This window comes from Poromitra crassiceps (assembly GCF_964638095.1).
Source record: "Poromitra crassiceps genome assembly, chromosome: 3".
NCBI lineage: Eukaryota > Metazoa > Chordata > Actinopteri > Beryciformes > Melamphaidae > Poromitra > Poromitra crassiceps.
The window spans coordinates 34,532,011-34,558,276 of NC_139625.1; the positions used below are offsets into that span (position 1 = coordinate 34,532,011).

At 42.5% G+C, this 26,266-nt stretch overlaps 1 protein-coding gene across 1 annotated transcript; it reads right to left on the bottom strand.

Moving 5' to 3' along the window:
* ppp2r3c (protein phosphatase 2, regulatory subunit B'', gamma) lies at positions 1 to 25,744 on the bottom strand. The gene is made up of 13 exons (XM_083633705.1): positions 25,604 to 25,744; positions 22,817 to 22,941; positions 20,625 to 20,729; positions 20,033 to 20,145; positions 18,398 to 18,495; positions 18,019 to 18,089; positions 17,722 to 17,854; positions 17,536 to 17,591; positions 16,688 to 16,763; positions 15,183 to 15,319; positions 14,899 to 15,036; positions 14,308 to 14,367; positions 1 to 298 (listed from the first exon to the last, which is right to left on the bottom strand). Exons 1-13 carry the CDS (start codon positions 25,671 to 25,673, stop codon positions 104 to 106), a joined length of 1,377 nt encoding a protein of 458 aa, XP_083489831.1. The 5' UTR covers positions 25,674 to 25,744; the 3' UTR covers positions 1 to 103.
* Between the last annotated feature and the right edge of the window lie 522 nt (positions 25,745 to 26,266).

Here is a 26,266-nt window from a genome sequence, read left to right on the forward strand (position 1 = left end):
CTTGAGTTTTCATCACATAAACAATATTTAAATAATTCATCTGGGACCTTCTAGTTACAGCATACAACCCCCCCCCCCCCAAACAAAATAAAAAATAAAATCTTTAGGTGTCGTCGAGGTCTCCGGCGTTGCTGCCGTCGTTGTCGTTGGTGACCAGCACTTCTCTGTTCTCATAGGTCCAGAAGCCGTTGAGGTCGATCAGGATGCTGCACACCGTGTCACCCTGGCAACTGGTCACCAAGTCCTGCAGCGTGATCTTGTAGGGGTCTTTAGGCTTCACCATGTCAAAGATCTCATCCTGAGCAGAGAGAGAGAAACATCACTGAATATCGTATTTAGTGCCTTTAAGTATTTAAAGCAGGGGTGGCCAAACTTTTTTGGTTGTGGGCGGCATAGGCGTACAGAAAAATATAAGGAGTCGCGGGCCAAACAATATTAAGCGGGGCAGTTTTTGCGGCAAAAAAATTGGACCAGAAAACCCTTGTGCCATCAAAGATTTAATTTCTACCTAAATAAATATATGACACATAGTTTATTGATGTGCTCACCTATTACAATGGGTATTTCTGTATGTTTTCAAATTTTCTTTTCCTGTGCCAACAGGTTAAGACAGAGATAATTTAACATAACATTAGTATTAAACATTCATTCAGTACTAAAAATGTTTAAAAATAAATAGACCAGGTCAGGGTACTCAAGTATAACCCATTTTCAATGGTTTTAAATTGAAAAAACAAAATGGGGGGAATCAGTTTTTTTGTTTTTGTTTTTCCATTTCTTTTTCTTTCTTTTTTACAAACAGCCATTGCGAGACGGGAATCTGATTGGTTTTGATTGACATAATGCCCAGCATTGCCTGGCCACACCCGTGAATAATTCTGGTACTTAAGACCGCCCAAATCCCGTTTGTGCAGGCATTTTGGGGCACAGATGATTTTGGCACGGCTCGAATTTGCAGCTGCGACACGTGCCGTGATCGTTTCCGCATCCCTGCCGAGAATTGCATCCCCAACATATTTCTGGGCTGTTTTAACTTAGAAATCAGGGAGGTCACGTCTACCAGACAATTATATCACTTTTTTTTTAAATATATATTTTATTTTACAATTTTCAGAACAAAAACAGGCTCAGACAAAACAGAACAAAACAAAAACAACAACAAAAATATATATCAACATTCCAATGTTACAGCGTTGTGCTATCAGCCACATCAAGTGCTTATTGTGCTTGTAAGAGATGTGCGTGGGATCCCATGCAAGGGGTCCATGAAAAGTCAGCTGGGAAAGTTACTTGTCGCTTTCAATCTCGTCTAAGCAGGCCAGAAATGGGTCCCAAATAGCCGAGAATTTCACAAGAGAATTGGTCCTCAGGAACCGGAGTCTCTCCATACATATAACCGAAACCATGTCCGTCAGCCACAGCTTAACACATTCACTGCCAGCCGTTTTTTTTTACTGTAGGTAGCTTCTGCCAGAGGGTTTTTTTGAGGATTCTGGCTCATTTTACAAGAGCCGAGGATTATTTTCTGCTTGGACTTTGTGAACACAAAGTTCACAAAAGTACTAATAGAATGTGTGCTTTCTCTGTCTAAAAGAGTTAGTTTGTAGAGTTAGTAGTTATGTAGATATTAGCCGTTGAGTACAGCATGGTTTCAGCATCTGAGACTGAAAGCTGAGATAATCGCAGTTTTGTGAAATTCAATCAAACAGGCAGAACAGTCACTTTAACCATTTATTTTTGGCATCAGTGAGATATCAGACATCTAAACAATATACAGTGGGTTCGGAAAGTATTCAGACCCCCTTAAATTTTTCACTCTTTGTCATATTGCAGCCATTTGCTAAAAGCAATTAATTTCATTTTTTTCCTCGTTCATGCACACACAGCACCCAATATTGTCAGAAAAACACAGACTTGTAGACATTTTTGCAGATTTATTACAAAAAAACACTGAAATATCACATGGCCATAAGTATTCAGACCCTTTGCTCAGTATTGAGTAGAAGCACCTTTTTGAGCCAATACAGCCATGAGTCTTCTTGGGAATGATCCAACAAGTCTTTCACACCTGGATTTGGGGATCTTTTGCCAATCCTCCTTGCAGATCCTCTCCAGTTCTGTCAGGTTGGATGGTGAACGTTGGTGGACAGCCATCTTCAGGTCTCTCCAGAGATGCTTAATTGGATTTAAGTCAGGACTCTGGCTCGGCCATTCAAGAACATTCACAGAGTTGTTCTGAAACCACTCCTTCGTTATTTTAGTTGTGTGCTTGGGATCATTGTCTTGTTGGAAGGTGAACCTTCGGCCCATTCTGAGGTCGTGAACACTCTGGAAAAGGTTTTTGTCCAGGATATCAATGTACTTGGCTGCATTCATCTTTCCTTCAATTGCAACCAGTCGTCCTGTCCCTGCAGCTGAAAAACACCCCCACAGCATGATGCTGCCACCACCATGCTTCACTGTAGGGATGGTATTAGGCAGATGATGAGCAGTGCCAGGTGTTCTCCACAAATACCGCTTAGAATTAAGACCAAAAAGTTCGATTTTGGTCTCATCAGACCAGAGAATTTTATTTCTCAGAGTCTGGGAGTCCTTCAGGTGTTTTTTGGCAAACCCGATGCGGGCTTTCATGTGTTCTGCACTGAGGAGAGGCTTCCGTCGGGCCACTCTGCCATAAAGCCCCGACTGGTGGAGGGCTGCAGTGATGGTTGTCTTTCTAGAACTTTGTCCCATCTCCCCGCTGCATCTCTGGAGCTCAGCCAGAGTGATCTTTGGGTTCTTCTTTACCTCTCTCACCAAGGCTCTTCTCCCCCAGATGTTCAGTTTGGCCGGATGGCCAGTTCGAGGAAGAGTCCTGGTCACTTTACACTGTGAGCTGTAAGGTCTTATATTGACAGGTGTGTGCTTTTCCCAATCAAGTCCAATCTATATAATTAAGCACAATGAAGGTGTAGGCCCATCTCAAGGATGATCAGAAGAATTGGACAGCACCTGAGTTAAATATACAAGTGTCACAGCAAAGGGTCTGAATACTTATGGCCATGTGATATTTCAGTGTTTTTTTTGTAATAAATCTGCAAAAATGTCTACAAGTCTGTGTTTTTCTGACAATATTGGGTGCTGTGTGTGCATGAACGAGGAAAAAAATGAAATTAATTGCTTTTAGCAAATGGCTGCAATATGACAAAGAGTGAAAAATTTAAGGGGGTCTGAATACTTTCCGAACCCACTGTAGTTCTGAACGCCCTCTCCTTCAAACTCCTCCCTCCGTGGGCGTGTCTGGTGGCTTTCAGCAGCGCGTTTGTCACAAGCAGTTTCTACTGCCTGTCTGAGCAGTGAGCAGCCTCCCTCCCTGGGAGTGTGGATGGGGCTCACTCGTTTCTTGGGTTTGAGAGCTTTGATGAAGCTTTGTGCGATTCTAGGCTTTATGCTGCGTGTTTCAAAGTGTGTTTTCCACCCAGTCTATTTTTGGAACCCCCCACCGTTGTGCGCCCGTGTGCGCCAGCGTGAAAGCGTTTTCGCCTACAGTATGAGAATGAGGCTCGTTCGTTTCTGGGTTTTCGGTTGAGAAACCCCAAGAAACGGGGTTTCTTTTGCGATTGTGGTCTTATTTATGCTGCGTGTTTCAAAGTGTGTTGCACCCATAATCTATTATGCAAATTTGCAATCCCGCACCGCCAGCAATCAGCGCGAAAGCGAAAGCGTTTTCGCCAATCCATTTTACAGTAGGAGAATGGTTTCATCGCGCGTTCCCCTGCAGTTTTGGCTCGACTTTTTCTAGAATGGAGTGCACTGTCGCCACTTAGTGGGTCGGTGGAATGGGTTGTACACGTTCGGTGGCTCCAATATTTTTATAGGAGACGTGGGTTGCGTTGATCAACGTCCCACCGTCAATTTTTTTTTTTTTTTTTTTTGACGACTCAACTCGTCATTGGCAGTGAACGTGTTAAAAGAAGGTGGAGAGGAAGACTTCCACTCCTTCAGAATAAGTCTCTTGGCAACAGTCATCCCCTGTGTCAGAGACTGCTGCACAGCCATACTGAGGAGCAGAGAGGATTCCGAGCAGCCGAAGATGGCAAGTTCCGCCACCGGTTGAAGGGTTATTTTATAGGCCTTAGCTTAGAGTACCAATACAATATTTTGGCCCAAAATCCAGACAGTGAAGGGCAAAACCAAAAAGCATGGGCTAGTGTCCCCTCTGACACCTGACACCTATCACATAGTGCAGTGTTTCCCATACATAAAGGAATTTGTGGCGGGCCGCCACCAAAGGAATTTTTATTTTTTTACAGTGCACCTACAGCGCAACATGCAAGATACCTGCTGAATAAGTGTCCAATAAATGTTCATGTCATTCTGGCCAATACTTCTGTTATAGCATTTCAGTGTGGAATATGGAATATCTTTCAATAATCTATGATTTAGCTGCTAAATTGTCAAATACCACCATCTGCTCGCTACCCAGGCACTTATGTATGCACTTAACCTAACTAACTATCCTGTGTGCACAACATTGTCAGCCTAAACTCCGGCTGACACCCCAAAAACCTACAATCCGCTACAGAAAAATGTATAGTGTTTGTTTATTAACTGGCCCCTCGCCTTCTATCATTTCACGAAAGTGGCAAAGCAAGTTGAGTATCCCTGACCTATAGGGAGAAATTTAGTTTGTCATTGTAAACCCACAGCACAGTAATGATGACATGTTCTTCATAGATCTAGCCTTTTAATTTTGCTCTTAAGCTTTCTCAAAGTACACCAAATTCATGCATTTTACTTTAAAATGTTTTAAAAAAATCTTGCGGGGGGGCATGGCCCCGCACCCCCCTAGGGGGTCTGCGGTCCCCCACCACAAATACTCAAAATCCTGTGGGAAACACTGTAGTGGTGAGACAGAGACAGAAGGTAGATCTTGTGCAACCTGGACTTGGAATAATGAAGATGATGAGTGACCTTAAATTGGATCAGCTGGTGTCTGCTGTTAATTGAGCAGAGTTGAACCACAGACAAACTCCTGTCCCATATACTGTAACCTCAGACAAGTCAACACCAAGTTCCTCCTGCCACGCCTCCTTAATCCTCTCAGTGGGGGCTCTGACATGGTCATCAAACAGACACACAAATCTAGAGATAAGATGCCTGGAGTGAGGGGGGATTGACAAAACATAAAAAAAAGCATGTTAATTTGGGATAACTTCAAAATCACAAATCTAGGATCGAACATAGTTTCTGACTTGTAGATATCTGAACCAGTGCGAGTTGGGCAAGTCAAATTTCCCCCTCAAAAGATCAAAGGGTGCAAAATGACCATCCATGTATAGGTCTCTGATGGAGACTAGACCCTTCTCACTCCAGACACTGTACTTTCTGTCTGACCATGGAGCTAAAAAAGAATGATTAAAACAAATTGGTGAAGACAGAAACATCTGGTAGACTCAAGGCACTCCTAACTTGGTTTAGAATTCTGACTGAGTTCTTCATTACGAAACTTAATTTTTGTAAAGTCCCATGGTGCTCAAGCTTAGAAAATAGCATAGCTGGCAAAGAGGAGTTGGTAATAGAGCTGGCCTCCATTTTCAGTCACAGGGGGGCCCCAAGAGTTAAGTTGCTAGGAGTCCCTTGCCGCCAAAACATTAGAGCCGTGACGTTGGCAGCCCAGTAATAATGCCTAAACACTGGTAGGGCCAGCCCTCCTTCAGACTTGGGTTTTTGCAAGTGAACTTTCAAAATTCTATGGTTCTTATAATTCCAAATGTAGGAAAAAATTATGGAGTCCAGGTTTTTGAAGAAAGCTGAGGTAAGGAAGATGGGAAGGTTTTGACACAGATAGAGGAACCTGGGAAGTGACACCATCTTAACTGAGTTTATACGGCCAATCATGGACAAAGGGAGTATTTTCCAGTTTTCTATACATTGTTTAAGTCTTAAAACAAAATCCTCAAAATTCAATTAATTCAACTTAGATATTAGTTTAGGATCTCTGGGTATCGTCAAGCCAAGATAGGTCAGGTGGTCCTTTGCTAATTTGAATGGGAGATTTTCCAGGAAACCCAGAGTAAAGACATCGGAGAGAGGCATAAAGTCACTCTTTGTCCAGTTGATTGTGTATCCAGACAGCTTACCGAAGGAGGTGACTAATTCTAGGAGAGGGGGGATCAATTTTTCTGAATTGTGTAGATATATTATTACATCATCAGCGCACAAACTGATATGTGTTTCTATACCCCCCGACCTTCAGACCTGCAATGCTTGGGTGGCCACAAATTTTTAAAGCAAGGGGCTCGAGCGAAACGGCGAAGAGTGCCGGCGAAAGAGGGCAGCCCTGTTGGACCGAGCGAAATAATGGAAAACTGGTTGACCTGTCACCATTGGTTAACTGAACATGTTGGACTAGCATATATGAGTTTTACCCAGAAAATGAATGAATTGCCAAATCCAAATCTGTGCAGTGACTCGAACATAGTATAAGGCCACGCAACCTGATCGAACGCCTTCTGTGCGTCGAGTGATAAAATCGCTGCACCACTGATCTTGTTATGGTCTATATATATGGTGTTGAGGAGGCGTCTGACATTGAAGAAAGATAACCTATTCGGGATGAACCCTGTCTGGTCAGGATGTATGATGGATGATAAATGCCTTTTTAGCCAGGTAGCCAGCATTTTAGTGATTACCTTTCTGTTAAAATTCTGGACCGCTATCGGTCTGTAGCTGGCCGGGTCTACTTCCTCCTTCCCCTTTTTTAAAATGAGGGAGATGTTAGCTTTATACTGTGTTTTAGGCAAGACTTTGTCCTTCTTAGAGCTAGATGTCATTCTGAGGAGGAGTGGGGCGAGGATGTCACAGAATTTCTTGTAAAATTCAGCACCAAATCCATCCGGCCCGGCAGCTTTGCCCGATGGAAATTATTTAATGGCAGAAGTTATTTCTTCCAATGTGAAATCTGAATCTAAGTCCTCTCTGGCAGCGTCACTAAGTTTGGGTGTTTCAAGAGAATCAAAAAGGTCGTTTAAATCGGATTGAGCAGCATCAGATTAAGATGAGTAGAGTTCACTGTAAAACTCCCTAAAATGATCATTTATCTCCTTGGGGTTAGTCAACAGGGCACCCCTCTTCAATTTGATGGAGAGGATTGATCTGGAGGCCTGGGCGCCCTTGAGCTGTCGTGCCAGGTGTCTCTCAGGCTTATCTCCCAGTTCAAATTGCTTTTGTCTCAATTTTAAAAGGAGTGTTTATTTGACCACCCAGGATGCAATTGTATTCATATTTTAGCTTCAATATCTTATTGTATTCTTCTGAGGATTTTGAGACTTGGTATGTTGCTTCAAGGGCGGGAAGAGCATTTTCAATCTCCAATAGTTGTTTCTCTCTCTGCTCCTTGGCAGCAGATTCATATGAGATTATGTCACCACGAATGACAACTTTTAATGCTTCCCATAGTGTGGAGTCTGACACTTCACCGTTATCATTGAATTCAATAAAATGTTTTAATTTGGTGGTAATACATTCTATGAACTTTTCTTCAGCGAGTAAGGAGGGGTTGAAACGCCAGGAGTAAGTTTGTTTGGGAAGAGAGAAGTTCAGGGACATCGTTAAGGGACTATGGTCGGAGATCAATATATTATATTTTGTATTAACTACTTGGGGGATTAATTGGGAATTTATTAAAAAGTAGTCTATTCTGCTATAGGATTTGTGGACATGGGTGTAGAATGAATAATCTTTGTCAGTAGGGTGCTGAACCCTCCAAATATCCACTAGATTCCTGGATTTTATCAAATTATTTAGGACCTGCACTGCTGAGATGTTTGGGGGCGGACATGAAGATAGCCTATCTAAATATGGATCCAGATAACAATTTAGGTTGCCACCAATTATTATCATCTATGTTTGGGCCGTAGATATTGAGTAGGGTTAAAGGAAATTAATTAAGGGTGCCAGAAACTAAAATATACCTGCCAAAAGGATCCGCTGACATAAAAGTAAGTTGAAAGGGAATATCCTTTTTAAAAAGAATGGCCACACCTCGGGCATGTGAGGAGAATGGTGATTGGTAAACTTGTGAGGTCCAGTTGCATCTCAGTCTGTCTGAGTGTTGTTGAGTTGTTTTGATGCGGGTTTCCTGCAGGAAAACCACGTCTGCAGAAAGAGATTTAAGGTGTCTAAAGACGTTTGCCTTCTTCACATCTTGGCCAAGCCCCCTGACATTCCATGAGAGTATTTTAAGATCTCTCCCCCCGAAATGAGTCTTACCCCAAGACCCAGGCATTTGTAAACAAGGAGAATGTTGCAAGCAAGCACAGATATATATACAGCAAATTAGGGCGACCGGCAGCACCGTAACAAGAAGCAAAAAAAACTAAATAAAACAGGCTAGAACGAGCCAAACACATAAACCACACACAACCCCCCCACCCCCCCCTCGTGTCTCCGCGAAACCCCTAAATACCTATAGACTTTGGTTATTTTACCTGGCTGATCCTCACAAGGAAGAGCTTGATGAGCCTCATTCTTCCACAGGCTCCAGAGCAAACAAAAATAGGATAATGATTAAAAAAATTATACATATATTCAGACCATTTGAACAATTGGAACATGAAATGTAACTTATCTTATTGCTTTTTTGGTCTTTTTGTTATATAGCTTTGGTCAGACCCCAGAATGATAGGCTATTGTGAGGAAGGGAAAAAAGGAAGAATAAAAAAACATTTTAACAGTTGTCCCCAAGTTGTTATTCAGTTAGCATTATAAATGTCTTAAAGCATATTTAAGCCTCATTCTTCTGCAGGCCCCAGAACAAACAAAAATATGATAATAATAATAATAAAAAAAGTATACATATATATCTGTACGCATACATCCAGACCATTTGAACAATTGGAACATGAAATGTAACTTATCTTATTGCTATATATTTTTTGTCTTTTCTTTCCCCTTATTGCTATAGCTATGGTCAGACACCAGAATGATAGGCTATTGTGAGGAAGGGAAAAAAGAAAAAAAAACATATTATAAATGTCTCAAAACATAAGCACCCATTCAGGGACAAACAATTCCAATACAAAACAAAGGCACCTCTGGTTCAGCTATTAACATTAATGTGCGTGGCTTTTAGACTGACCAACTCCGTCATCACAACACACAGGCAACACTGTAGCAACGTGTTGTTTACCTTCTGTCCATGAAGCAGTACCGGTCTGTTGGCCACGATGAAAAAGTTATTTAGTTATCATTCTTCGCTGATGCAGGCCTGCCTTCCTTCTGTATTCCTTGGATGAACTTTTCTGCATCGGGGACTGTCTTGAATGAAAGTCGCCGTCCGTTGTGCGTGACTACCAGGATAGCCGGATAGAACATAGCTGCTTCTTCACTGGATCAAACAGCCTCTGTTGTCGGTGAGTTTCTGCTGAGTGATCCGGGTAGAATCTGACGTTGTGGGTTCCAAACTGCACAGACTTCTGTCTCCGGGCTGCTTGCATCACGTTTTCCTTGTCTTTGTAAGGAATCTCATAATCACCGCTCTCGGTTTTGGATCTTGGTCAGCAGTGAGTCGCCCTATCCGGTGCGCTCTCTCAATGATAAGTACGTGGGGAAAGTGTTGGTTCCGCCGAGCGCTCTTGGCAGCCATTCTTCCAAAAATGCACACGTCTCGACCCTCAGCATTTTCGGGGAGGCCGATGAGCCTCAAATTGTTGCGACGTCCCGTGTTTTCCTGGTCTTCTACTTTCATTTCAAGCATAGCACATTTCTCTTGTAACTTTTTAATGGCGTTGTGCATTGAGTCCAGATTGTCCTCACCCCTTCCGATTATGTCCTCTGCTTCGGTAATTCTGGTAGCTTGGCTTTGTAGATCAGTTTTAAGTCCACTTATGCCAGCCAGCACATCTTCAAATTTCTTGGAGAAGTCGCTTTGCATCAAACGTATGGCGTTGAAGACTTCTGCACTCGGTTCTACCGCTGGCGTTTCATCCATGTTAACGTCGCCGTCTTCGCTAGCGGCTACAGTTGGGTTAGCCTGCGAAGCCAGTGCTCGTGGTGAGGGTGTTTTTTTCAGAGCCAGCATGTTTCTCCTTTGTTTCGTCATGAAACTAACTAGTAGTCTGGTTCATTCATAAACATAGGGTTTAAACTATTTACAGCCTGTCAAGTAGTAATTTCAATGAGTTAGCACTGGAGCCCCTCAAGACGCCTCTCACCAGCACCACGCCATAACCGGAAGTCAATTATATCACTTTTAAACAGTTACATTTGTATAAATCATTACAATATGCTCCCGTGAGGTGTGGATGCTGCCGGCGCTGGAGTGCAAAACTCGGCATAACACCTGGACAGCGGACTGCAATCTTCCCTGCTTTAAGGCATGCGCAAACAGGTGCGCAAGCGCTAATAGGGGATATCGCCTGTCGGAAGATAGATAGGGCCATTTATCTTCTCTTCATGTTTTCCTGCACTGAGAGCTCTGCAGTTTATTCGGGGCACTTCTATGTCAGAATAATGCAAAACATGGAAGTGAACAGTTGTTCCAACTACAGATTGTTTATTTTTATTCTTTCTGTATGCGCACATCCACGGAGAATCGCATCAAGAGCCTTAACGAGCGTTAATGCCCCATACCTGCTGGCGGAGGTGGAGTTTCTGCAGGCAGACGGATGGAGATTTCTCGGTGCAGAAAACATATAGAGAAGGTAAACACTGTCCATCGGCTTATCTTACCGATTATAATCTTACAAAGCGAGTTGGAAATCGGCAATGCCTTCCTTTAAGCAGTTTACCTGGACACTTCTGGGTGGGTGTGTTGTGTGTACCTCTTGTCAGTAGCTGTCTTTCCATTACCCTCAGAAATGCGCAAATTCGCCAAATCTAAATATCGCAATAAAAATCGGGTAATGGAAACACTCCCAAATATCGAAAAACGTTTTTGCGCTCTGATGAGGTGGTTTTTCAGACGTGTCGATATACATGTAGCAGTAGTGATGTGACGTTCGCGAACGATCCGAATCTATTGAACGGATCTTTGCTATGAACGAAGGGAACCGAGTCCTACTTGAGAGCCGTTCATTTTAATGTTGTGCCTAAATTTCACTGCCTGCCGCTCCCCACCACACACACAGGGTAGACCTCCCTCGCTCCCTCTGCTAGCCCGCTGAGCAGGGAGGATAGGTGCACTCGTTAATTGCTACCAGCGCATGCTCTAACTGGCCTGGGTGGGCGGACTCAGCTTAATATCAAAACGGGCTACGCCGCGGAGTGCATCTGCCGACTTTCTGGGCAGCGAAGTGTTGCATGAATTGCATTCAAGGAAAGCCAACTTTATTTACACAACACATTTCATAGAAGAAGTAAATTCACTGACTAAGCGCAGATGGATAATGTGTCACCTTGTGTCATGTTTACAATGCAGATCATTGATCTATGAGTAATTTAATGATGCTGCAGTCCACAGATGTAAAATGAAATAGTGGTGGGTCTAAGATCAAATTTGATCCAAATCGTACCATATCATTATCCTATGATATGTTATGTGACCCATACATGACGTAGGGGAGGGGATTGTAATGTTGACCAACTTGCATCTATCCATCCAGCCGCAAGGGGTCAGTTGAACCTCAGTCAGTCAGTTGAATACGGAAATCATATGGAAACCTATTTATACTAAGCCTGGTGGGTCTGTGTCTGTAACATGGTGTCATTCATTCACCAAATAAAATAAAATTAAACAATTACAAAAACTGTTTTACCGACTCATATATCCATTATTACACGTTTAAATGCTGTTCATGAGGATTAAGGGGCGATTTATGTTATATGCTGTTTAAAATAGTCACGGCAGCAGCAACCGAAATCACAGTGCCAACACCAAGGAGGTTACGCAGTAGGCTCTGGAGTCCATCTTCCTTAACTCATTGAGTGCCATTGACGTCTAAAGACGTCAATTCAAATAGTAACGTAGAGTGCCATTGACGTCTAAAGACGTCAATTGCGTTTTTTGACGGTGGGACGTGGATTAAAGCCTGATGCATCTCCTGTAAAAGTATGGGGGGTTTTGAAGGTGTATAAGCTATTTTACGGACCCATTAGGTGGCGACAGTGCTCTCCAGATTAGAGAAAGGTGAGGAAAAACAGCAGAAGAAGCCGTGATGAAACGGAAACCGATGCATGCTGGAGCTAGGCATGGGTCGATTTCCGGTTTTACCGGTTCGGTTCGGTATACGAGCCCAAACCGGTTTGATCACGTGCAAACCGAAAAAACCTAAAAAAAAAAACCTAAAAAAAAAAAATTAAGTTTTTTTTTTTTTTTTTTGCCAGTCCATTCTGATTGCACTATTGTTCGTATTAGCCTCTTCTCAAGTTGCACTAGTAGGCAAAAGTATTATTTTGTTTATTATGTTGATGTTTGAAGAAAAGTTAAGCTGAATAGTTATGAGAAATAAAAACAGTGTGTTGTTACAGTTAAAAGGTTCTGCTTATTTGTATTCAGTGTTCGTGCTGGTTGGCAGCATACCAGCTTAGAGGTGCATTATCGCCACCAACTGCAGCCGCTTTGATACGTTTTTTTGGGGAATATCGAACCGGTTTCAAAATGTTCAAACCGACCCATGCCTAGGCCCTATATTGTGTGAATTTGTGAGTTTTGAAGTTTATAAGGCAGCTCAGCTGTAAGCCAATCCATTCTGATTGCACTGCTTGTGTTTTTATTAGCCTTTTTTCTCAAGTTGCACTATAGGCAGAAGTCTTATTTCATTTATTATTTTGATGTTTAGAAGAAAAGTTGAGCTGAATAGTTATGAGAAATAAATACAGGGTGTGTTTGTTACACAGGTGTCCTGCTTCTTTTTATTCAGTATCATTGCTGGTTGACAATACCAGCTTAGAGGTGTATTATCGCTATCAGGTGGACTGAAGTTGCACTACAGACAGTTATGGGCCACACTCGGGAGCCCTGCTTGAAAGATTTTTTTTTTTTTTTTTTTTTTTTTTTAAATTACAAAAAAAAATCGGTTTACCGGTTCGATCCGGTTTAGACGGCAATATCGAACCGGTTTTAAAATTTTCAAACCGACCCAGCCCTAGCTGGAGCCAGAGCCGTATAGATTGCTCTGGCTGGAGCTAACGTTAGCTGCGAACAGCAGCCAATCCGCTCCCACAACTGAGCCCCTCTGTCTCTGCTGCGATAGTTTCTCCACACGATTAGCAGCCAGAAAAGGAGCACCCGACCGAAAAGCCAAACCATTCTCAGCTGGGACTGCTGAGAATGGTTTGGCTTTTCGGTGTCGCGCTGGGAGCCGGCGCACAAAAACGGCGGAGCGCTCCGAAAATAGACACTGGGTGCAGCTCCAGCATGCAGGCTGTGTGTTAGTGTGGGGATGAGTTTCTCCCAGCTCCGGCATGCAGGCTGTGTGTTAGTGTGGGGGTGAGTTTCTCCCAGCTCCAGCATGCAGGCTGTGTGTTAGTGTGGGGATGAGTTTATCCCAGCTCGAGCATGCAGAGATTCGTCGCCTGACGCAGGTAGCAGATTCGAGCAGAGCCACCAGAGACACTCCCACGGAGGAGGAGTTTGCAGTTGAGGGGGGTGGGGCACGCAGGGCACCACACAACTACACCACGTCACTACATCAGAAAATATTAGCTTCAGAGTCAGTGATGTGCTTGAAATGCTTCATTTCACAAAAGGCTCATTATCTCAGGTTCTAGTTTGAAACATCTGTTTTTGGTGAAACCAACCTATCTTCTCCTGCTGATAACTAAAGAACGGAAAATGATATAAATAAACTTTTTTTTGCTGATGATACAAGAGAGTCTCATCGTTCTTTGGGCGTGTTCGGTGTTTACATAGTAATATCACACAATATTCTGTGGGTCTTGAGAAATCACTGAAAACGCTCTGAAAGGGCTGGCACTGAGAGCGTCCGCTTTCCAGAAATGGCTGGCAGCCAATGAGTTAAAGTGGAGTCTTGCGAGAAGAGATTTTACAAGACGGGACTTCAAACTCAACTTCAATGGAAATGCCTGCAAGTCGCAATTGTACTTTTTCGAAATTGTAGAAATATCGCAATTATTTTGCGAAAAACTGTAATGGAAACACAGCTAGTGATAGAGGGAAGGTAGGAGCACATTCTCAACAGCTACACAGTACACACCAACCATCAATACCATAGCAAGGATGTGAACATTCAAATTTAAGTTTAGGAAACTTGGCTAGACTGTGCATGTGTATGTGCTTGTGTGTGTGTGTGTGTGTGTGTGTGTGTGTGTGTGTGTGTGTGTGTGTGTGTGTGTGTGTGCGCGTGTGTGTGTGTGTGTGTGTACCTTGACATCCTGGAAGGAGACAGCCTCTTGGCCGTGGAGCTTCATCTGCTCCTGAATGGCCTGATGAACACACACACAACACCAACGTGAAAACCTGCATGTTGTCATTTTTAGCCGTAACTGTTACATTTAAAGATATATACCGTAGTTAAACACAGTGATCCGACCTATCTGACATTTCTGCTGCGTTTATTTTAAGTAGCATACTGTGTTAGCCAAATCTACCCAACAGTGATAGGCTGGTTGGACTATTTACTGCTAGTTTTGGGTAAACTTGGGTAAGCTGTCATTTTCTTTAGTCTGTAGCTCAACGGGTAAATTAGGTCTCTAGACAGACTAACATTAGTGAAAGTGTTGTTATTAAGCACCAAAAATGCATTTTAGACTTTACAATTTTCTTTTTATCTCGCCCCAGTTTGCTCCACACCATGTATTTAGTATTTATGCGATGCAGGCGTTTTCTACATAGACGATATTGTCAATAAACATTCTATAATAATTAATTCATTTTAATTATAATGTAGAACTAAAATTGTGTGTCTCAGATAGTCTCAGATTTTGAATGTGTGCATTTGTGTGTGCAGATGATACCCTGAAGAAGTAGTTGAGAGAGAAGACGTTGAGGTATCCTTGGTTCTCCATGTCCAACAGCTTAAAAATATACTGCAGCGCAGCAGGCTCCTTCCTGTTCTCCAGCGCCAATACAAAGTCTAGATAGGTCTTATAGTCCTGGGACAGGGATACAGAGACAGACAGACAGAGTTTGTGTGGTTTGCTTAAAGTTGAACTTCAACGTACTACTACTATTTCTACCACAACTACTGTTGCTACTGCTATTGTTAGTACTCCTTCTGGCAGTGTTACACATCTAGTACCATTTCTCCATCGTAGGTGAGGCACTCCTGGTAAACTCTGTCTAGGAAGACTGAGGTGAGAGTGCCGGTGCCGTAGCGGGAAAGCTCCTCTTTGCTCAGCATGCCGTTATGGTCCTTATCCAGGTTGAGGTACTGGCCTGCACAGACAGAGGCACATATACTGAGAAATATCCAGAAACACAAGCACAAACAGAGACAGGCTGTGGTCTGTAATCTCCATTTAGTTTCCTGTCTACACAGACACACACATGCATTATGCAAGTGATTAACAGCACCCTTTTAGACATGATTCATCAATGAATCATGCTTACATTGTTTTTGATTCAGAGAATGGGATTCCTCTTGATATGGAGAAAAAACAGGAAGGGATATTTTGAAATCAGTTTATGGCTCAAAATGACCCTGAAACCATATCAGTAAAACATAATCATGTATCACAATAAATAAATAAAATACACTGCCTAACTTGCAATTCACTATTATTTTCCACATTTCAGAATAACAGTAAAGACATCAAAACTATGAAGTGACACTAATGGAATTATGCAGTGACGAAGAAAGTGTTAAACCAATCCAAACGATCTTATATTTTAGTTAGTATATTTTAGATTCTTTAAAGTAGCCGCCCTTTGCTTTGATGGAAAGGCAAAGGCTTTGGAAAGAAATTCACACATACTGGTAGCAAATAGCAATCTATTTCTATTTGTCTAAGAAACACATTTCAAGCATTTAAGCAGAAGCCTTTAAAATAAAAATGGCTTTAAGAGAATGAAAAACATCGTTGTTATGGAATGGAATTCACCACTCCTCATCCGCTGTGTAAACATCAGCATTTCCAGCCAATATGAAAACGATTACCAATTATTTGAATGAAGCCATAGAGTCAGGAAAGTTAGATCAATCAGTTGTATTCAAGCCATAACATATACTTCTGCTAACTTCATAGCAGAAGGGCTGTATTCACTTCTCAATTGTACACATGATGTATGCAATTACAGAGGTAACAGAATGCAGACAAGAATCTCACATTTGACAGAGAGGGGAGGGGTGAATCTGATCTGACTTGAGCACACAGATTGCGTGCGTGTGTATGTGCGCATGTTCCCTTAGCAAGGTCACTTGACATGCTGAAGGCTAGATGGTGAAGAAATCTCCTCCTTGATAAGCTAGTTATGTGTCTCTGCATATTGCGTCTGTATATGACGTGCATATAATGTGATAACTCATATCAATACAATGTGTATGCAATTATCTTGAATATAAAATGCCAATCAATGGAACTTCAATTTTATCTACAACAATAGTAGATTCAATCAGGTGTCCAAACTTTTGACTGGTAGTGGTAGGTAGTGTATAATGTATGTGGTATCAATACAAATTGTATCATAACCCATAGTATGGTGAGGTCCTTGACAATATTCTGTCCTAACGCCTGCATTATTCCTGAGGGTATTAAACTATGACATGAAACAGCCAGCATCCACACACAGACGTTTTTCCCTCACCGTAGACTCGGAGAGCCGAGGGAGCTGAGAACCAGTTAGACTCCTGACTCTCTTTAGACAACTCCTCATCTCTCAGCTGGAGACAGACAGACAGACAGAGAGACAGAGACAGAGACACAGAGAGAGAGAGAGGTGAAGAAAGAAATTACATCAATAACAGTGGGGCTTTACATTTCATGGAGAGAAAAAAGAACCCATATAATAAAATTACAAATTAATGTACCGTAAATTCCGGACTATAAGCCGCGGCTTTTTTCCCGTTTTTTGCCCTTTTTTGCCCCCTGCGGCTTATATAACGGTGCGGCTTATCTATGGATTTTTTCCCAAAAAAAAAAAAAAAAAAAAAAAAATCTCTCTTTTTTAGCACTCTTTCTAACTATAAATCCACTTCTGTTTTAATTTCCTCTCTTGCCCTCTTTTCACCACACCACGGACACTGTGTGCACTGTAAAAAAAAACACAGGTGGTGTTGTGTTATGTTGTTTTGTTGAAATGTTAATAAATGGGAGCTTCCTCAAACAGCCATCTCTTTCCCGACAATCCCCTCTGTGCATGAACCCTTACATATGGTAATTAAACATTAAAACACAATTAAAAAAAAAAAAAAAAAAAAAAAAAAACATTAAAACACCCGCAGCTTATAGTCCGGTGCGGCTTATATATGTAAAAAACAGTCAATTTTGCAGGTGCGGCTTATACTCCGGTGCGCCTTATAGTCCGTAATTTACGGTATTTACTCTGGAACACAACAAAATTATACTCCCTTTTGTTGCTTTCACCCTCGAAGAAGTGAACAAAAACTATAGGTAAGGACAATCCAGGAATGAGCATGATTATAAATAACCTACTTCCAGCAGGTCATCCAGAAAACTGCAGGCCAAGATGTCCAGGATCTTTATCTTTCCTGAAAAAGACAAACAGCTTCAGTTAAAGAAATGCTACCACTGACTTTGGCTGTAAACCCAGTCTCTCTCTCTACTTTAACCTTTTGACAATCATGTGGATCATTTGTTTACTGTGGAGCTGAGTCTCACCGGTGCGGAGGGGGTCAAGGAAGAAGAAGAACTTGCGAACAGCAGTGCAGACGTAGAATGAGTAGAACGACTTCTCCAGTCCGTCTAACTGGGGCAGAGTGGGGATCAGCTCTAGAATATAATTCTCCAGATCCTAGGGAGAGAGAGAGAGTGTGTGTGTGTGTGTGTGTGAGTGTGTGTGAGTGAGATAGAGAGAGAGAGAGAGATGCTCAGTCATCCTTTATAATGAGATTTTCACTTTACGGGGAAAATATTTGTATATTAATTGAAATCACTGGTTACTGATGGAAAGCTTACCGACTCTCTGAGGTATCCTTGTCCTGCAACATCATATAGACTCAGACCTATCCTAGTCTGGTGCAGCCACACTAGACACACACACAGACACACACACACACACACACAGAAATGGATGACCTTCAGCGACAAGATAAGGTAATCCCATCTCCGCATAAAGCATAATTAAAACACCACACAGGCGTAGTCTCAGAATACCACAGCCACAAAAACAAAGGCTTCTCTGCATTGCAAATCAAGGAAAACAAAGCAGTACAAATTCAATAAATGTCATGAGGTGAAGTCAACCAAGTGGAGCCTGCTCTTTTGCAGACTGCTAAACTTGGGACAAGGGCGAAGGAGAAGACGGAAGGGGAGGAAAGAGGATGAAGGTCCATACCTTTTCTCATGACATAGTTGAAGAACTGCATGATGGAAATCCTCCCATAGGGGTCGCTGTGGAGCAGCTTGCCATACACTCTGGCTGTGAAGAACTGTCTGGAGAGAGTCGAGGAGAACATGTTAAAGCTGAATGTGTAACTTTTGTAGCGCAGAACCTTTGTCTCCTCCTTCTAGCAGTGAGAGTATTTGCGCTGCATTCATGTGGCGTCGGGCAAATTAGTTCCCAACCGTTTCCATTGCTCTTTGTTGTCACGCTAAAACTGCAAACAGCTATCAGTTTAAACGCTCTGAGCAATAAAACACATACGGTACATACATGCATAGATCCATCCATCCATCATTGAGTGCGTTTATATGCAAACAATAAACGGATAACTGAGAATAATCAGGTAACTGGCAATAATCTGATTTCTGCATTTACACGCACCTAGTAAATACCTCAAAGTCTGAGTGGACATTGACTGCAATGAATAAACCTGATGATTCAGCTGAAAACTAGGTGTGTTTAACAGTTTTCTCATAAACTGATAACGGCCTTTATCCAGCAAAGGATGCTGTTTACATCACACTTGAATAATCAGGTAACTCTAGAAATCCCATAATAAACGGTTTATTAGTGTGCATGTAAACACACTCATTATGATTTAAACGATCATGAACAAGGAAGTACGACTTCCCAACTCGGGAAATGGGACAATTTGAGCAGCACATGAATGCAGCATTTCTCACAGGCTACGATGTGGCCTACTGCATCACAGCTGTAAAACAGTCAATAGTTTTGAGCTTCCGCAAAATTACTCTTTCACTTCAGGATTTAACTAGAATGACCGCACCGCGGATATATGCCTCCGCCAACAAGTGAGCAGTTGACGCTTGAGCCAAATGTGAAGAAATTCCGTCAAGGCATTCCTGAGATATCGCGTTAACGAGGTCAGCTAGGAAATGGCATTAGTGAGGTCAGTGACCTTGAACTTTGACCTTTGACCACTAAAATCTAATCAGTTTATCCTTGAGTCCAAGTGGACGTTTGAACCAAATGTGACGAAATTCAGTCAAGGCGTTCCTGAGATATCGCATTAACGAGCTAGAAAATGGTGTTCGTGAGGTGACAGTGACCTTGAACTTTGACCACCAAAATGTAATCAGTTCATCCTTGAGTCCAAGTGGACATTTGAGCCAAATGTGACGAAATTCCGTCAACGCGTTCCTGAGATATCGAACATCGAAGGGACGTACGGATGGGGGAGCCATAACAAAATCTGTCCGATAACATTTGGAAAGTGTAGAAGAGCCGCACGACTGAATTATTTATCCACATTCAAGTTAGAAAAAGCCAGGCTAACCGGAAATTAGCCGGCTAGGCCAGAGCGAAGTCTGTGGTGCGCATGCTCCAGTCTAGCGTGGGGATGCCCCCGGATGACAACTGATTGAGAAATCTGCTCTACTGTGGAATACAGAGTTATCTGGTGGAGATAGGCTTAATCAGCATTGTGGGAACTCGTTTGGCATTGGTTTGAATGTAACAGACATTCATTCATTTATGTAAAAGACTCAGACCCACCTAGAGCAGAAATTGTTTTACTTTTACCCAAACCGAACTACCTTTTCAAAATGGCCCTCTCTCTAAACATACTTGCACTTTGGCCCAGCCTTCTCCCCCACCTTCCGGTAGGCCTCATAGCTGATCATGGCCTCCTCCCCGGTCACTGGAGGCACCTGGTGCTTATCCAGCAGAAACCACAGATTCTACAAACAGATAAGATAGACAAAGATACACAGAGATAGATAGAGAGATACACAGAGAACCATAATGGTAGCCAGCTATGAAGGAAAACACACAGAGGCAGAGAGACAGATATAGACATCTTTTTTCCTGAATACTTTTAGTTAGTCATTATGTGGTGTCTGACTGACATCATTCCAAGAGCAGTAACATTGGAGTTATGTGGGGGCCAATGGGGGCTATGCTCCCATAAGGAGAGTCCGAGACCCCATGAACACATAAACCTGTGGGGGTATCTAGACATACCAACAATGATTATTTTAATCACAAATAATGCAAATGTTCAATGTAACTAATTAGTATTATTTATGTTAATGACATAAATAGACTAAATCACTCAAAGAAACATGGTGTCCAAGTGCTGAATCTTTCAGCACTTGGACAGCGCCATCTGTTGTGTGGGGTCAAGGGGCGAAAAGGCTGCTGTGTCTGTGTGTTTTACCTGTAGTTCCTCATTGTCCAGCAGCTCTCTGCTCTTCCTCTGCAGAAAGACTGCTCTGGACTCCTCTCTTAGCTTCTGCAGAAGTATCTCATCCTCTGCTGGTAACTACAGGGCAATATCATCATCATCAGACTGATTTTCACTTCTGCACCTCATCTTCTGCTAACAAGTAACAACCACAGTACAGACTCGTCAATATTAAAGTCCCTGGAAACCAAAATCCACAAAAACCTTCTAACTATTAAATTTAGGGTCTTATGTGAGTAATTGTGTGCCTCAGAAAGTAGGAGACATTAGTTTCAACCCAAAGCCCCAAAATCGCCACTTTTCTACAAGGTCTGGATTTCCACTTCCTCATTGAAGATGATTGAAGAGAGCGGTGCGCGCGGTGCTACAATGAATGATCTTATCACGTCATAAGATTTAATCGAATCACACACACGCACGCACGTGTGCACACACACACACACACACACACACACACACTAGTGCTGTGCACTCGCAGCGGCAGTCTCTCTTCCTCTCTGTCAGTATGCGCCGAGCAACGAGCGAACACACACACACACGCACACTCCATCTCTCTTTCCTTCTCTCTCTCCGTTTCCTCTCTCTCTCTCTCTCCCCCTCTCTCTCTCTCTCTCAGAGGAGGAGGAGGAGGAGACCTGCAGTCATGCACGCACACACACGGGACACACCCACACAGTCCGCGGGAGAAAATACAGTCTAAAATCTAATTGATTCTCATGACTTTTGTCATGGCTGTCAAACCTAAATTTATATACTTTGCGACGTTCATCATCGTTCAAATTTGGCTGGTGGCTTATTAACACATTCACTGCCAACAGTTTTTTTTTTTACTGTAGGTAGCTTCTGCCAAGTTTTTTTTTTGAGGATTCTGGCTCATCTTTCAAGAGCCGAGGATTCTTTTCTGTTAGGATTTTGTGAACACAAAATATCTCAAAAGAACTAATAGAATGTGTGCTTGCTCTGTCTAAAAGAGTTAGTTTGTAGAGTTAGTAGTTATGTAGGCATTAGCAGTTGAATACAGCATGGTTTCAGCGTCTGAAAATGAAAGGTGAGAAAAATGCCTTTTTGTGAAATTCGATAGAACAGTCACTTTAACCATTTATTTTTGGCATCAGTAAGACGTCAGACATCTAAACAATAGTTTTGAACAGTAATTTCCTCCATAACAGCAGGAAACCCCCCTCTCCTTCAAACTCCTCCCTCCGTGTGTGTTCTCCTCCTCCCTCCGTGGCTGCAGCGGGTGTGTCACAAGCGAGTTTCTGTTGTCTGTGCTGCCTGGCTGCCCCTCGTCGGGCGAGTCTGGATGGGCTCGCTCGTTTCTTGGGGTTTCGGTTGAGAGCTTTGATGAAGCTTTTGCGATTCTGGGCTTTATGCTGCGTGTTTCAAAGTGTGTTCCACCCAGTCTATTTTTGGAACCCCCCACCGTTGTGCGCCACCGTTGTGCTCCAGTGCGAAAGCGTTTTCGCCTACAGTATGAGAATGGCTTCCTCACGCTTTTCCCTGCAGTTTTGGCTCGGCTTTCAATAGTCTGGAGAGCACTGTCGCCACTTAGTGGGTCGGTGGAATGGGTTGTACACGTTCGGTGGCTCCCATATTTTTATAGGAGATGTAAAAGGGTTAGATCAACGTCCCACCAAAAAAATTTTTTGACGAGTTAACTTGTCCACAGCAGTCAACTGTTGGTTTGTTTTTGACGAGTTAACTCGTCCACGGCAGTGAACGTGTTAACATAGGTTCCTGTGATGTGATGAACTCAAAATGCTAAATAATAAAAAGATATTTCTGGTTTCCAGGGACTTTAAACTGTTGAACGTTTTTTCTGCTGAAAACTATGCATCGATACATCATCTTCTACATAATCTTCTTCATCCTCACAACCATCATCTTAATGTTAGTTTTATTTAACCCTACTTCAGTGTAACAGTATTATCATCATCATTGCCAATGCCATCACATCACCAAGTGTAATGTCTTCAACAACATAACAATATTAAAGGGATAGTAAACCCAAAATGTCTTGTAAATGAATCAACTAACCCCATGAGCAACAGAATGAATACAGGACAGGAATAAGGATTTTCTCACAGTCACAGTCAACTTCACGAGTGTGTTTTAGGACACTCAAAATGAAATAAATGAAAAGGTTTTCAGGAAGTCAACGTTACCCTGTAGTAGAAGCGTGGGATGTTCTTGTAGGAGTGGTCTTTGTTGCCTCCCCCCTTCCAGTCTGAGTAATATTTGGTGAAAAGTTCATTTTCCTCTGCTTTCTTTTCCTCTTCGCTTCTCTCATCTATAACGTTTCAGAAACAGAGAAATCGACAAAACAAAAACCTGTTCAGAATAAAATCAAACTCGTTGAACGTTACTCCTCTAACTCAAAGTTGGCTTTTTTGGAGTTTGCTATCCTTATTTTTTTTAAATATCCAACCAGTGAGGCGGGACTTCTGTTATCATGTTTGCGATCTAGACTAATACTACATAAATATAACCTTTTTATCTGAACTGAAACGTCTGTAAATAAACCCACGACAGTAGCTACTGAAAACAAGCGAGACAGATAAACTTCCAGTCAAAACTTTCCAAATAAAACCCTTATCGATGATGTGGTCGGAAGGCTTTTTATACCATAATATGGAATCAGATGACCTGTGACTACAGCGCTCATAGAATGCTCAGAACCTATCACTGCTCAGAACATTTATGGCATCATTAGTGATGTCATACCTCCTTCCTGGCTAAGGCCAATATAAGTGGTGGAGGTTGGGTAGTCCTTCAGAAGAACCCCACCAGTCTACAGTGACCTGAAAAGCTTCTTACTACCTACTATAGTCTACTACTATCTTCTTACCTGCTTACCCCTGACATGGCCTTTAACCAGTTCAACCATCATCTCCAGCAGATGACAGAGGAGCCGAAGGCTTTTGACATAGAGAGACTTGAGATATCAAGAAACCGTCAGTGCCAAAACCCCATAATGTTCCGCTGTATCTCCGTTTCTCTCTTAAACAGTGTCACATAACGTCCCATATTGAAATGGGGAGGTGGGGGGTCGAGCAGTTAAAATGCTCTCCTACCCGTCTCCGACGTCCAATCGCAGATCTGAAGATATAATAATCTCCCGACAGAAGCCAGTAGTATAGGCGGGGGTGTTAAAATTATATTCCTGCGTGAAACAACCATTTAAAAGCAGTCTTTCCAGCCTGTGCCGAATTTAGGAGAGGAGAAGCATCCCAATGCTGACAGGAACCTTGGAATTTGAGTATTTCATGACATGTTTTGCTTTCCAGGTGCGCTGGATTTGATCACTGTTCCGCCGTATCCGTGTGACTGCAATGTTGTTTGCTCGCTGTGTGCAAGCGGTGCACCATGATAGTAAGTAAGATCAAACACACCCTGCTGTAAATTCGGCACAGGCTGTGGAAAGACTGCTTTTAAATGGTTGTTTCACACAGGAATATAATTTTAAACCCCCGCCTATACTATACTACTGGCTTCCGTAGGGAGATTATTATATCTTCGGATCTGCGATCAGATGTTGGAGATGGGTAGTTTAGCGTTTTACCCGCATGACCCGGATTTACCCGGATTTTATTGTCCCTCCATTTCAAAACTCATTCCGGTGAGCCTGCAGAAGGCTTTGCTAGATGAGGGACAAGCACTGTTAAATGAGGAAATGGCATTTCCTCATTCCTCACAACAATGAGTTGACGCCGCGGAGTCACATTTTCGAGGAGCTGCACACCCCCTACGCCGAGCTGCGCCGATAGGACGCCCAGCTGCGGCGACCCCCTCGGTGCAGTCAGTGCCGGCGATTTCGCTCGAGCATAATTTGCGCTAAGTGTTCATGACTGATAGCACATAGAGGTCACGTGGAGGCTGGGTTTACTGGGTACTGATATCATATGAAACTAGAAGCTAAGGCATCCATCCGTTGCTACTAAGGCTCCAAATTTAGGCTAAATGTTGGTGAGGGAAAAATGGTCATGGCCATTTTCAAATGGGTCCCTTGACCTCTCACCTCAAGATATCTGAATGATAATGGGTTCTATGGGTACCCACAAGTCTCCCTTTACAGACAAGCCCACTTTATGCTAATCCCATGCATGTTTTCTTTAAAAAAAAACACGTTTTATTTTGGCATGCACTATAAATGTGTTATTTTCGTCTATTCTTCTTGAATATTTCCGCATACTAGGGCACTTAAACAATCTTGGAATTGCATAAATTGGGTATGACTGGAAAGCTGAGACTCTTGGGAATTAAATTAGCCAAATTATATTGATGATGTTAATCCCCATAGTCGCCATTTCATTGTAATGAACATTTGTTTTAAACTTTACCTCACTATAAAATGAGCTATTGTGACCTCTAGAATAATCACAACCTCATAAAGCTTTACAACCATAAACTAGAGATATAGGGCATTCAGGGGATGTATAGCATGAGGATGGCCACCAGATTTCCATCATTATGTTCTTCTAAGCCCTTATATACTCTAAACGTTCAACATTTGAATAGACGCCTAATCATAACACAATGTGTATTACAGATTTGACTAGAAAACCTTGACACTGACTCTGACCTGCACCTCAAATTAACATTCAGGTCCCCAGCTTTGAGCTTTCAGATGATGTGTACCTCTATGTGACATACTGTTGACCTGCTATCTTACTATACCCTAAATGTGGAGGAGATGGAGAGGTTGTCTAGCAAGAAGCCTTCCCGAGTCCCGACAGAAGAGGATGCTGAGAGGCCTTAACTTCAAGTGAAAAACCTTGGCTGCACCATCAGCACTAGAAGTATAATAAAAGTCCTTACCTAGCAAGATGCCTTCTCCTAATAACGCTACGCTGCTAGCGTTAGCTTGCTAGCTGTCAACTCACACAGTTGACGCTGATTAGCTCGCTAGCTAACGTTACACGTTAGCAATGTACGTTAACGTTACTGCTCACCTTTTTCTGAGTTTGCTAACCTCCTTTTTAAAATATCCGACCAGTGAGGCGGGTGGTTTTCTGATGTCATGCTTGCTCCAAACTATTGATTTTCATGATACCGGTGTTACTTTTATCATCAGAGATGCGTCAGTCTTCTTCTTCTTTGTTTCTTCTTCTTCTACTAGTGATTTATGGCGGTTGGCAAACAACTTATGGTGCATTACCGCCACCTTCTGAAATGGAGTGTGGATCAGAATGGACTTCTAAAACACTATCCTGGCTATATTCTTCTATTTAGTCCAGTTTCCTCTAAAAATGAAAATATAGCCCTATACCCCACATTCCCTGAATTCAACTGCAATAGTTTTTGTGGCGGGGCTATAAGCTTTCAGCAGGGGCCGCTGCAGACTATACCTATACCAGACTAACCTCGCGTCACCAGGCTCTTCTCGGCGAGAAAGAGCCTGGCTCCCGCCCACAATTGATTTTGTCACCCTACTGGTTCCCGCCTAGAGCCCGCCCTAGACCGGATGGCAGCGTTTCTAGCTCGTCAACTTTCACGTTAACTTGACAATTTGACCCAAGTATCAGAATCCTCTTTCACCGTTTTGACCGGTGTGTCAGGCGGTGGTGGCGGAGATGCCATATTGCATAAACGTTTTGTTTTATGTAACGCAAGCT